Raw genomic sequence first — 14,269 nt, 5'->3', positions numbered from 1 at the left:
TATTAAGAGGAGAATCGGTCCAGACTAATAATTTTTTATAGCATCTCTTTTATTAGTCAATATAGAACTATAATATTATAAACTTAACATTTATGGACAAAATTAGAAAAAAAATCAAGTAATAATAGTCATCTATTACTTCTCCTGATTGTGCCAGTCATCACACTCCTAGTACTTAAAAATTCCAATTTGAAAATTTTAATTTAAATGAACATATTGGTACAGGATACCTAAGTACATATTTATAAAGCTTGTGGAGAACATAAATATATGTATAATGCATACGGTTGCAGATTATGCACATATAACTACTTGCTTAATTTTCTCTATCATTTCATGCAGGATTACTTGTGTCGGTGGATATAGTGACTTATTTAACAACTAAAGCTTTAAATATTAGACGGTAAAAAAGGCGCTCTGCCGGTCTCACACAAAATCTATGGGGGGTTCTATATACACCCCCCCTATTGCTAAGGACACCCCCCAAAAACCAAAAAAAAAATACCCAAACTAACCTTTAGTGTAATTACCATATTGCCCTTGAAATTTTCTCAGTACACCCCCCTTCCTCCTCCTCCGTTTCGTTTTGAAAAGAAAAAAAAAAAACACCCCTCAAACCCCCCTTAAACCCCTCGATCCATTTACATCGTTTAGGCGATCTTTGAAGGAGATTTAAGCCCCATTCGAAGCATGGACAAGCAACTAGTGATTTGGGACGAAGAATCGGCCGCAAAGGTACGTGTTCCACCTTGTTTCGAAATTTTTTTTTTTTCACGGTTCGTGCTCCGTTCGGCACTGGATCGCCGAACAAAAGACTTCTGTTCGGCTGAACAGTGCCGAACAGAAGCCTTCTGTTCGGCAACCCTCAACCGAACTCTTCTGTTCGGCTGCACAGTGCCGAACAGAAGGCTTCTGTCCGGCACTGTGCAGCCGAACAGAAGGGTTCTGTCCGGCTCTGTGCAGCCGAACAGAATGTCGGCGACGAGAGGGAGAAGGGGGAACGGGGGGGTTTTGGGCGTTGGCGAGGTGCTTTGGGCGGAACAGTTCAAAGGGAGACGGAGGGGGTTTGGCCGCCGGCGAGGTGCTTGAGGCGAGGTTTTTTGGGCGGAAGGGAGAAGCCGGCGGGTGTTTTGGAGGGGAAGAGCGGGGTGGGGGGGGTTTGGGGGGTGTAGAGAGCAATTTAGGTGAGGGGGTGGGGAGGGTGGGAGGTAATTTAGGAATTTTTAATTTTTTAGGGGTGTCCTTAGCAAATGGGGGGGTGTAGAGAGTATTTAATTTTTTTTTAATTTTTGGGGGGTGTCCTGAGCAATAGGGGGGGTGTATATAGAACCACCCAAAATCTATTTATAGCATGAAAACCAAAGTTTTGACTGTACTAATAATTTTTGACTTCCAGACTGATACACAGATTCAGATGTGCACTTCCAGTTTCAGCCTTAATTAGTAAACCGATTACTCATTGCCAGCTATAGAGATCTATACCGACAACAATCGGTCAAAAGAAAGAACTGCTTTCGGATCTCATTCCAATTTCCAACTGGCCACCGCTCAGGTCGGAACACCGCCCAATCCGGTTTAATGGTCCCGGGCCAATGGATCCCGTGACCGCCTGCGGAAACGGAGCTCTGCCCTTCCGGACTCCCCGGCGATTCCCGTAACCAGGGGGCGCCGCCTGTCTAGCCGCCCCTCGCCCACCGGTAGCCTTACCCTCCTCCGCCACGAATCCCGTCGCCCAAATTATAAATAGAAGGCGTTAAAGAAGGTAGGCCGCGTACCATCTACCTCCTCCTCTCCTTCTATTTCACTCCCCTCCGCCCTTCCATCCCCACCTCCCTCTGCCCCCTCTCCTCAAAACCCTAATAATTTCTGCCCCCCCAAACCCTGGACCGTAGATCCCAATCCTCCACATTCTTCTCCAAAGGACCATTTACTAGGAATCCGTCATGGGCTCGGAGATCCCTCCCTCCTCCGCCGCCGGCGCGGATCTCGCCGGCGAAGGGCCGCGGCCGTTCAAGATCTTCATAGGGTACGACCCCCGGGAGGACGCGGCCTTCGATGTGTGCCGCCAGTCCCTCCTGAAGCGCTCGTCGGTGCCGCTCGAGATCCACCCCATCAAGCAGTCGGAGCTCCGCGCCGCCGGGATCTTCTGGCGCGAGCGCGGCCCCACCGAGAGCACCGAGTTCTCTTTCACCCGCTTTCTCACCCCCTACCTCGCCGGCTTCCAGGGGTGGGCCATGTTCGTCGACTGCGACTTCCTCTACCTCGCCGACATCAAGGAATTGATCTCCCTGATCGACGACAGGTATGCGATCATGTGCGTCCATCACGAGTACGCCCCCAAGGAGACCACCAAGATGGACGGCGCCGTCCAGACGGTGTACCCGCGCAAGAACTGGTCCTCCATGGTACTCTACAACTGCGGCCACCCCAAGAACCGGGAGGCGCTTACCCCCGAGGCCGTCAGCACCCAGACCGGCGCCTTCCTCCACCGCTTCGTCTGGCTGGAGGACGCCGAGATCGGCGAGGTCCCCTTCGTCTGGAACTTCCTCGTCGGCCACAACAAGGTCGATCCCGACGACCCCGCCACTTTCCCCAAGGCCATCCATTACACCATGGGCGGGCCGTGGTTCGAGAAGTACAAGGATTGCGAGTTCGCCGATCTCTGGCTCAAGGAGCTCGAGGACGCGAACAAGGAGAAGAAATTGGCCGATGTCTAGGTGATGATGATAAGATTGGATCTGGATGGCTAGTAACGTTATGATTCCTACTAATTAGTATAATCTATTATTCTTTTTGTTGTGATTTGTTTTCAAATGCAAGGTTGTTTTCTACATCACTATATGGTAACAGATCGATCATGATTTCTGTTCTCTAATACTGTAGTGAAATGCAATTTTTTTCCCTTGTATTTATTTTCCGCATAAATTATTTGTATTTTTTGTTTAGCATGTGGATTGATTTTTTTTTTTTTAATTCCCGCCCGTCCCCCCCCCCCCCCCCCCCCCAAAAAAAAAAAAGAAGAAGATATCTCAGCCATTGAGTTTTTTACACTAAACTTTGATCAATTTATGGATGCAATTCTGTAATTCTTTGCCAAGAATTCATGTGTGGGTCACATTTTGGCATTCCGCATAGCAATTGAAGAAATACAATTCAGAGAAAAATAACCGTGTAGAGCTTTTCCAACATGCTTGGGATCGCTATTGTTCAACTACGGACTTTTGTTAATATCATATTTTGGACATTTGTTAACTGTCAGGATCTAATTATTTGTTCTTGTGTTTCAAGTTGATCAATCTTTTTGATTTTTTTTGTAACCACTTAAGTTTTTCATGAGTGCAGATTCTTTTCCGACACAGATAAGGAACTAATTATACATAGTACAAAGAATTCATTTGTCCCTGTCAGACTATTACCTTCTCTCTCTCTCTCTTACCCCTCAAAGGGGGGTAAGCCTCAAATTCGTCAATTTATGAGAAAGGCATTGGCCTGTACAAGATACTCTAGTTGAGGGGAAGGTTATTTACATCAAGAAGCATCAATCCCTAGCCAATCTTCTGGCTGGTTCCCTCCCTTAAAAGTATGGAGTATGTATGATAGACATTTTAAGTAAAGGATCTGCAACCATGAATTGATCATGTTGGTTCACCCGGTTGATCACCGTGCTGGAATCTCCCCAAATTCTGCCTGAGGAATTGAGCAATGTTCTTGGAAATGGCATGCAGAACGCCCCATCATGATCATGCTCTGTAATGATAGAACCAATCCCTGCATTTTGAGCTCCAACAGCCGCATCAAAATTGAGTTTAACTGGAACAGCAGACGAAGGCCCCCAGTGCCCTGGGTAAACGGGTAAAGCATCATTTTAAGTGGCATGTAGGGGTGCACTCGAGCCGGCATTGAGTTGCCAGAGGCTTGAGTTCAATCTCGATTCAAAATACTCGGATTCGAAATTTGATTCGAGATCGATCGAGCTTTGGTCATAATTTAAAAAATATAGTTTAAATAAAATATATTTTAAAATATTAAATTAATAATATATATATATATATAATAAAAATATATATGATATTATTAAAAATATATATACGCGATTAGGCTCGCGAGCTTTCAATCTAAGTATTTTACTACTCGGGCTCGATTCAAGCTCGGTAACAGTCGAGTTGAGTCAAGCTTAGATCTGAGTCTAAAATCGAGTAGCACGTGAGCTTCTTGGCTTATTTGTACTTCTAGTGGCATGTTTAAACTCTAGTACCATCTTGATATGTTCGAAGATTTCTACAAAAACAAATAGACTTGGAGAGAAACAAAAGATTGCAAAATGCATGATCTTTAATTTTTCTAATTTGTCTTGGCAGGAGTTCTCTCTCTTTTCTTGCATGTATATGCTAATAAGGAATGTAAGATCGCTTACCCAAAAATATAGAGGAGGGGATTCATTTTCACTTCTCCTCTCTTTTTGGTTCTTTATCTTCTTATCCCTGAATGCCAATTTGATGGAATATAAAAACAATTTTGCAACGCATGAATATGATGAGAAAAAGCTTAAAAGATCTGATAAAAGTATGTAGAAGTAACATAGAAATTTCATGCAACAAAGTTACGTAAGTGAAGTATGAGTTGTCTATTCCTTCTTATTTTGATAAAACTTTCTATTCTCCCCTCATATGGGAGCAAAATGTTATGGAGAGGATGAGGCAATTCCAAGGGAATCGAACCAGGAAACCATATTAACTGTATGCTCAGCTATTTGGATCTTAATCTCTAGATATCAATGAGTTATAGGTGGGCATCCAACTTTACATTGGACTTTTCCTAATCCAAGAGATAATCGTAGATGGGTCTCCTCCTAACAAAACTTCCTTGGCTCCTCCTAGCTTTGTTCCAGCAACTAGCAATCCTGACCAAGCTGCCTGTAATTCTGCCATAGGCACTGTAGTGTCATATAAATGTGTAGCTCCATGGATAGGACTCTAAATTGATGGTTTCGAATGACAAAACTAGTCCCTCCATATGTAACTCCATCCTTAATTGATTCGCAACTTCATGGGGTAGGCGTAGACTAGAACAAGCAAGAAGCTGCATGAATGTGCTTTCTTATTGAGGATCTCTCTAAATTTCCCTTGGTTGCTATGTTAGCTCTGAAAGATTACAACTCTTTGCTGTCCCTTATTGAGCTCTTTGAAGAATCTAAATTGCGAAGATTTTTTCAGTTTCTAGCCTCCCAGAGTGCATCATATGAAGGAAGTGAGGGTGGCATCATATGAATGGACCGGTCTTTCTGATTCCATTGCTTAGAATATGGATGTAATGGAACCTGATCAAAGACATTAGCAAGTGCCTTGAGCTTTAGGACATTGGATAAGAACATGCTCCATAGTCTCCGATACACATTGGACTTACATTTTTAGCCGCTTCTTATTTATAATTGAATTACATGGGAGCTGTCTCCATGACAAGATGAATTGGATGATTGTTGGTAGGGGATGAAGCAAGAGTCTAGTAAAGATTTTTAGGAGTTTTCAGTAGAATTAGACTGAATTTCTTGCTGAATTTGTAGATTGGGCAGTCCATATAAGCAATAGCCATGTCAACCAAATACCCCTAATCTAAATTTTGCAGGAGGGGGAAAAAAATAAAAGCAAAATGGACTTCCATAGTTTTTTTTTTCTTTCTGTTCATTTTGGCTAAGAAGGGGTATCGATCTGATGCCCTCGGGCTTGATATAGGCTAAATCGTGTGGGCCGGGACTTGTGTAGGCCGCACGACGACTTACCGCGAGAGCAAGACACCGGTTGATCCAATAAAAGTTCGACACGTAATGTTACGGGGTGGGAGAAGGCTGGGGAAGCAGACTTCAAACTTCAAAGTCCAACAACAAGAGGGCTCGGCATATCAAACGAAGACTCTCGACTCCGAGATCGGAACCAGGAAAAAGCCCTCGCCCGGCCTCTCTCTCTCTCCTCTCCCCGGAAATCTCCTCTCTCTCTCTCTCTATTCTCTCTCGAACGACATGGTTTCTCCCGATCCCTCCTCTGCTTCTTGTTGGGCAATTAATCTTTCTTGTTTCGATTTGATATGTAACCGTACGTTCTAATCGAATTGGAATGGCAGATCCGCTTCATATTGCTGCAGAATCGGCAGGGCAAGACGCGCCTGGCCAAGTACTATGTCCCCCTGGAGGATTCCGAGAAGCACAAGGTCGAATACGAGGTAATTTTCGCTCTCCTCTCCTTTTCTCCGTTTCTTGATTGCCATTTTTTTTGGTCTTTCTTGATCCTTTTAAGATTTTCTTGATTAAAGATTGGATCTTTCTTCTCCTAAGATTGTTTTGTAGATTAAAAATGGAATATTTCTTCTAATTTTGCAGGTCCACCGGTTGGTGGTCAACAGGGATCCGAAGTTCACCAATTTCGTTGAGGTACGAAAACAAATTCCAAACCCTAGTCGTTATTTTTATGGTGCAAAGAGAGAGAAAAAAAAATTAGATGCCAATGTCAATAAAAAAGCAGAATTTTTGTAGCCTAATAGAAAAGATTGACAAGAAGAGAGAGGGATTGAGGGCGATTCCAGTCCATTGGAATAACGAGAACATTTTCTTCAGAGGGCAATAGATCTTATAGATGGTCTGAAGCCAATGATTTGGACTTTCTGGGGAGCATACTTGTCGTGAATCTTATTTAGTATATATGTCACGTTGTGAAACTACTTTCTATGGTTGCAAAATTTTTGATTTTGAATCTCTCGACATTTTACATTCGAGCAGCTCAATTTACTTTCTAAACTTTTATTGCACTGAAAAATGTGTCTTGCACAAATCTAAGAAAGGCAGTATGTATTTCATGTGGCAATTTAAACATGGATTGATTACACTATAAAATTGACAAATTTGGTTGTAGATCAGTGTAAATATTCTTTCAAGTTGGGAAATTCTTTATGTGGTTGGAATACCTACACTAAGTTAGCTCTATAGAGCCAGTTTGATTGTCAAACATATTCAAGCTATTGATTATAAGGTCATAATTACAAAACACAAGGACGTACGTGGGAGCTATGGGGAGAATTGGTTTTGGTAGGTGTTTTCTTTAGCATGAGTCGAAATAGAATGATATGCTAGTCCAAAATGCAAAACGGAAGGTATAAACAGAGAATGAGAAAGAAAGTGTTAAAGGGACCACGAAATCGAGATCTTGTTCCCTCTTCTAGTTCAAAGTTTGAAGGAATGATTTTTGGTTTACCGAATAGCCCAGGTGTATGACTTGTTGTAGTATTTATTTGTCCCTTTGTATATGTAGTAAGATGTGCACCATTTGATTTTCATTACCTTGAACTATGTTTTTAAAATTGCCGTCAAGATCACTATCATTTGTGTGTTGAAAAGATTGTTCGTTAGCCTTTTCAGTCATTTACTTGTTACACTACTTGTTTGTTTCCAGCTGGTTGGATTTCCTTGAACCAAACAATTGTTGACCTAAGATAATGCAAACTCAACAAACACATCTCCAGTTTGAGTCAATCCTGTCTTTTATAGTTTTTTCCATGTACTGTAGGGTTAAATATCAACTGCTACCAGTTTGTATCTGCTGATTTTTAATGCTATTATCTTCCTATGCTGGTTTGTAGGAACATATTTACTGTAAACTGACTTATCGACTGGTGGTACCAACTTGTCAACCTGGTACAGTGAATATAGTATGAATTGGTAAAAGACGACACAGACTAGTTCAAGCTGATTCAAGCCTTCGAACTTTGGAGTCCTTGAGGCTTTTCCATCCAATTTAAGTCATAATGCATACTTGCAAGATGTGGCCATTGTTGACTGTTAAAGCAGTATATTCTAACATCAGAGGTAGAAGAGAAGGAGACAGGAGAAGACAAACATGAGTAAATGAGAAAACAAATAGGAGAAAATTCATTTAGGAGTTGTTTGGTTGGCAAGTTTTACTAAAACAGGTATACAAAAGGCTCAAAATGGATGAGTGTTACAAAAAATTTTGCTTGGTTGTTTTCCATAAAATCTGTTTTACCTATTCTTGGAAGTCATAAAACATAAAAAATGAGTTTTAGAAAAACAAGTCTCCTCCTCTTTTTTCATGGAACCTGTTTTGTAGAGAATCATGTTTTTGCAACTATTATCTATTTCAGAGAAATGCATAGGCAACCAAACAGCCCCTCGTGTCCCCTTTTTCTCTAGTTAAAATAAAAGGACTCTTGTATGCACAAAATTCGCCACCTATAGTTTCTATAATACTTTTTTTTGATAAAAAAGGAAACTTCATCAGCTCTTCAGGAATTATTTAGTGGAACCTAAGGAATCTGTTGATCTTTTGGTGGATCCATGAACCTTGTTAAGCGCCTTCCTGCCATGTATCAGGAGAAGTCACTCTCCACTGTCCTCAAGCTTTAAAATCAATGGCCCACTGCATTCAACATTCACCCATTGCTGTTGTTGCACATAAAAAATCACATATTAGAGCACACATGTTTGTTCCAGATAATGTAATATTCATTTGCTGCCCAAAGGTTTGAGAACAAGCACATGAATGATTTCCAATGGTAAAATCAGCATATTTTGCTGCCCAATATTATGAAATTCAACACTTTACTCATCTTAGATATGTCTGAGATATGTAACAGTTGCCTTTCCCCTGGCATCATCTGTTTTGTATTGTTTATTTACTATAACATTTTACATTTAATGAAGAGGGTGAATTTACATTCTTCAATCCAGGTGATTGGATTGGGGGAGACAGAAGAGAAGGAGTTACAATTGTAGGGTAGGTGGCATATTTCTGGTTTGTGTAAATGGGCATCACAATGAGAGTTTAGTTGACTGTACAGCCATCAGATTTTGGAAAGTTCATGACTTGGTATGACAATATGTAAATTTAATGGTTTCTGCATCCTTAAATCTTTCTTGCACATGGCCATCCATGTATTTGGGTTGTCTGAGTGCTACTTCTGTGCCTCTTCTAATATATGTCATTTTTATTCCACCTTCCTGTGTTATACTAGTGTATGTCCAGTTTGCGTGGGCCTTCCATATTGCTTAACATCTTGACAAATACATAATTTCTGTCCTTATTGCTGATTTGTTAAGTTTCCCTAATATAGAAGTGGCATGGTTCAATCTAGTAATACTGAAAGAGCGTATCTCCACTTCATCCACCCAACATAAATATTTTGATATATGTGTTTTTCTATTTAACTTTGAAATTAAAAAAAAAAAATCATTTACTTTTTCTCTTAGCTTTATGGTGTTGATTTGCTGGTTTAGTTGTGTACAGAACAAGCAGGTTATTATTCTGAGCTATTATTTTAATTATAAAGTGTTGATCCCATTTTGTGTTTCAGATGTTGTCTTGATTTATTGTTCTATCGCGTTGCATTATCACTCTTGTGTAGCTGAATTTGGTAAGTTTTTTCCTACAGTTCCGTACGCACAAAGTTATCTACAGAAGATATGCAGGACTCTTCTTTTCAATGTGTGTTGATATCACTGACAACGAGTTAGCATACTTGGAGTGCATCCATTTATTTGTGGAGATATTGGATCATTTTTTCAGCAACGTGTGTGAACTAGATTTGGTCTTTAATTTTCACAAGGTCCATAACCCCTTCACAACCTTTTATTTTAGTTTTTAAAAAATGCTTTACATGGTTTAGTATAGTCACTCAATTAACTGGTTTAGTATTGTCATTCTATTAACAGTTATCTTTAGCTCATTTACAGTTTAAATTGCATTAATCTCATTATTTTCTCATTTTATAGCTTTGCCTTCATCCTCAGTTTCCTTACTAATTCATGTAGATGTGAAACTGTAAGCTGACTTTTTTTAGCTGAACTGTCACATGAGAACATAATCATTCTTTACTTCATCTGGCAGAATTTTGGTTTTTATTTGTTGTGTTATTCTTTATTTGGTGGGTGAACAAGATTTGTTGCTTACTTCCTTGGCAGATATTGTTTTAGATCTGACCCTGTAATCACAATATCCTTTTATCTTGCAACATTCTTTTAAAAAAAAGGAGCATATAAGTACGCATGATGCATGTTTAATAAAAATAATTATTTAGATTAGACAACAACAAATAAGAATAATCATTTTGATTAAAGGAATGCCAAACAAAAATAGTAAATCATATTAAACAAATAAGAAATAAAATAGAAAATAAAAATTAAAACAGAAGATAGAGATTGGATGTGGATGAGGTTGTTAGAGAGAACATAGAGATAGTTGAGAAATAAGTTTGTCAGACGGAGAGATGTTTGTTATGATAGCAAGAAGAGAAATTTGGAGTGTTAGAAAGATCCCAACGGATGTGGGATTTAGAAGCTGAAGAGAATATTGAGATTAATTATTTGGACATTTTTTTTCCAAGAACAACCCATGTTAATGGTTATATATAATAAAGTTTCTTTTGCAAGTCAAATAACATTCCATTGGTGGGCATATTTTACAGGCCAAAGGATCCCCAATGCTCTTTTTGATATAATATAGATTTACGGGGTTAGTGATCTAGTTATGCATTATCAGTTAAATATTTTTTTTACATGGGTTAATCCACTATATGAGTCTTTTGTAGCAAGTATCAAATGGCTTTAGTAGATTAAAGGTCACAAAGGCTTTAGAAAATTCTCTTTCTTCTATATGATCTGAATGTCTCCACCAGTTTTGTGTAATTAAGAAACAAAAATATATCGATTCATCTTATGCAACTCCTTTCGACTCTCTGGGCCTTCGAAGATGTCAGAGTTAGGTTGGAGTCCATGAGTCACACTATTTGAATTAAATCAGATGCTCAGCCAAAAAATTGAGAGGAGACAATGTTCCTTCTGATAAGAGGAACATAATCTAACCTCTTTGTCTGTTGTTTGTGGAAATACTGAACTCATGCTCGTGCATGTGCATACACTGCCTGCACACATACAATAAGATTCTTGAGGTACAATAGCTATTCATTCCGACAACCTAATTAAGGTTTAATTTTTGGCAGAACAGAATCTTTTGTGATATAAATTCATTAATGTTTTGCAGACTTAATTATCTGAATAACCATATAATTTTCACTCACTATATATTTTTACTCTGTGAAGGTTTATCTCATATTGGATGAATTCATTCTTGCTGGGGAGCTTCAAGAAACAAGCAAGAAGGTGGCCTCCATTAACCTCTTGATTATTTATGAAAATTTTTATAATGTATCATTTAAATGTTATGCATGTTATGTGCAATATATATTAGCAATAGTGAACTTTATTAATTCCCAAAGTTTTACATGTGATTTTGTAAGAAAAAAATTATGTTGTAGAAAGTGCACTTGAATCCATTTAGAACTATCTTTTTGGATTATTATCTATCTATCAATCAAAACATGCCTCTTGTGGATGCTCATTTTTATAATTAACATTTTTGGCTCATCAGTCATGCCGTCATCTGTTTCTTTTGTCAACTATTTTTCTTTTCTCTGTTTTTCCTTAAGGCATGGGTCAACTCGAATCATTAAGTGATCCAATCAAAATGTGATTGACCATGTCAGCCAGGTAAGTGAAATCAGTGGAAAGGATATGCCATTAACTCGACAAAGACGAATCAGTGCGAGTAGCTCCCAATTAAAAACTACTGGTCAAGTTTGCCAAACTTACCTTATACACCGACTAGTTAATCAATTTCGATTGGATCACTCAAATGACTCGGGCTCTACCTCTGAGCCTAAATCAAGTTCCATCTTGGTCTAATCAAAAACATGAAATTGATCAATCTACAACTATTGTATTTGAAGTTAGCTACACCTGTCCTAGTAACTATAACCATAAGATACATTGAGATGTAGGAAGCTTGGTAATTTTTCCAGTTTTACATTTGTGTACATATAATTAGACATTGTTGAGAAAATTTGGACCTAACAGGTAGACAGTCTAGTTTAACACAACTTGTTGAAAACAAGGCTTCTTTGAAGATTTGTTTTAAATATTAAGAAGCCCATCCACGTTAATGAGTTTGAGTAACCATATCATAGTTATCTATTCAATTTTTCACTATGTTTTTGGTCCTTTTTTATTCTTTTGATTCCTCACTTATTTTCTGTTAGGTTACATACCTATATTGGTTTCTTATACTTTGTTATATTTCTAAAATTGATGCAAAGAACCGATGAAAAGTGTAGATATCTGTACATGGTCCTGGCCGGGGAAATAATTATGTAGTTGTGTTGGCTGCTTAATTACCGAACAGGGCTATTACATGGTATTCTTGGTTCAGCCAGTATAATATTATATTTGCAACTTGATAATTATAGAAAAGTGATACTGATAAAATTTAAATTGAAATAAGGATTACAATAAATATTGGAAAACTTGTAGAAAAGTTTTGAAAACTAATTTGGTTTTAACCTTAGCTAGCAGCTGGCAAGTCTGACATCACCTAATTCAGCATTTCCTGTAGGTTCATACTCATAATGTGTGGTTTTTAACTTGTCATAAGAAGCATTTTTCTCAGAATGATTCCTTTTAAACTTCAGTAGTAAAAGAATAGCATTATATCTCACACAGTCGCTGAAAAGACATCACCCGCGTATATGTATTTTTTATAGTCAACCCTTCTTGTCCTTTCTTATGCCTGTTTCTACACTTCCCTACTATTTCCATTAAGATACCAAAATGGAAGAATTTGGCATGTCACTGTGGAAGTTATGCTAGCTTCTAAAGAACACCTAGATGAGTCTTTTAGAACTCAAGTGAGGCACTACATGAGTGTTTGAGAATTCAAACAGCCCAAATCAACCGAACCCATTTCATTGGCCAGTCATGTTGACCTGTACTGGGCTATGTTGAGCAGCATCGTTGGTTTAGCCAATATTGAGTGATACAGACTGGTATTTTCCCTGAACCAGCCAATTATTTGTTGATAGGGGAAACACATTATTAACCAGAAAATGGCTGGTGCCGAACCCCTTACAAAAAATGATAATGAAGTAAAATTTTCAGTTTATTAGGTTATCAATCAACTCAGAGAATAGTCAAGTTTCCATATGGCGTCCATCATAGGAATATTATAGTGCTCTGGATGCACCAAAACGGTCAAATTCTTGCCTTTTCCATTTTATGTTTGCAAATAAACTAGCAGTTGCAACATTATTGACTAAAGAAGCTCCAAGTCCAAAAATAAAATAAAATAAAATAAAAAAAGAAGCTCCAAGTCCTAGTTTTTTTTTTTCCGTTGTATTTTGGTGTTGTTTTATATGATTCGTTTACCTAGGTAATATGAACAAAAAATGAAGCTATTTTTTCTAAATACTGCTACTTGGAGTGAAACCCAAGATAAACTTCTGCGTTTTGTTGCAAATTTGCAGGCGATTATTGAGAGGATGGGGGAGTTGGAAAAGCAAGAATGAAAACCAGGTAAATAGAAGACTGGGAATCCATACTGGACTTGTTATTGGTGTCAATCAACTGTATCTTCCAGTCCAATTTTGGAGCTGGTTACAGCATTATTGCATCTGAGAGGATTGGAAGGAAAACAAAACAAAACAAAAAAAAGAGATGTGTTATTTGTTCGACCGTTGTTGACTAGCATACCCTGTCTCAGTTGCAGGCCTGCATGCATGCTCCATCATGCATGTGCTATTTGTCATGTTTTTTTTTGCGCCCTATGTATGTCATCTTTTTTTTCACATGAATTTGGATTAGGCTATATGGATGTTTAATTTGCTGATCAGATCTATATTCAGTTCATACATTAACGAGATTGTTAAAAGAATATTAGAGCTTAAGAAGGGTGACTCCTAGTGACGTAGTTCATGAGTTCATTTCGGTTGGCTGCATGTTCATAATTGGCATCTCTCTTCTTTTTTCCTATTTCAGCCCAAAATCTAAGTAATTTCTCAACAGTTTTTAGTACAACATTGAGCTAAGTCTCAGCAATTGTATACAAACTATTATGGAAACGGCAGCAACTTTTTGCTCGATCGTGGATTAGGTTGCTTGGGTAGGTTTAGAATTTTTCCAAAAAAAAGGATTTGCGTTAACATAGGTAATATCATGTCAAAATTAATCTTGTTTTGTGGTAAGTTTGATGATCAGTTGATCTTGATTCATCAAGATGCATTATATGGAAACAGAATAAACGAGAGCTAGAGGAAATACATGGAGATTTAAGACATATTAATTAGCCAGATATCTTTTTTATATTAGTTGAACTAGTATTGCAAAAGGATTTGTCTTGCCCTAGTTTCCCTAGTGCATTTTTGAACGGGCGAATTGGGTTCC

At 38.5% G+C, this 14,269-nt stretch overlaps 1 protein-coding gene and 1 pseudogene across 2 annotated transcripts; both read left to right on the top strand.

Moving 5' to 3' along the window:
* Positions 1-1,438: 1,438 nt before the first annotated feature.
* On the top strand, positions 1,439-2,945 carry LOC103719892 (protein CDI pseudogene; annotated as a pseudogene). Its single transcript, XR_015976700.2, has one exon. The product of XR_015976700.2 is annotated as a protein CDI pseudogene (transcript).
* A 2,920-nt stretch (positions 2,946-5,865) lies between these two features.
* LOC103719893 (AP-2 complex subunit sigma) lies at positions 5,866-13,743 on the top strand. The gene is made up of 6 exons (XM_008809374.6): positions 5,866-6,016; positions 6,115-6,213; positions 6,371-6,421; positions 9,433-9,606; positions 11,099-11,158; positions 13,354-13,743. Exons 1-6 carry the CDS (start codon positions 6,014-6,016, stop codon positions 13,393-13,395), a joined length of 429 nt encoding a protein of 142 aa, XP_008807596.1. The 5' UTR covers positions 5,866-6,013; the 3' UTR covers positions 13,396-13,743.
* The last annotated feature ends 526 nt before the right edge of the window (positions 13,744-14,269 follow it).

The sequence above is a fragment of the Phoenix dactylifera genome, chromosome 3 (genome assembly GCF_051530095.1).
Source record: "Phoenix dactylifera cultivar Ajwa chromosome 3, Ajwa_hap1_PhDact_Kaust_v1.1, whole genome shotgun sequence".
Taxonomy (NCBI): Eukaryota; Viridiplantae; Streptophyta; class Magnoliopsida; order Arecales; family Arecaceae; genus Phoenix; species Phoenix dactylifera.
Note: the sequence above shows the minus strand (reverse complement) of the source record. Positions and strands in the feature narration are given on the sequence as shown.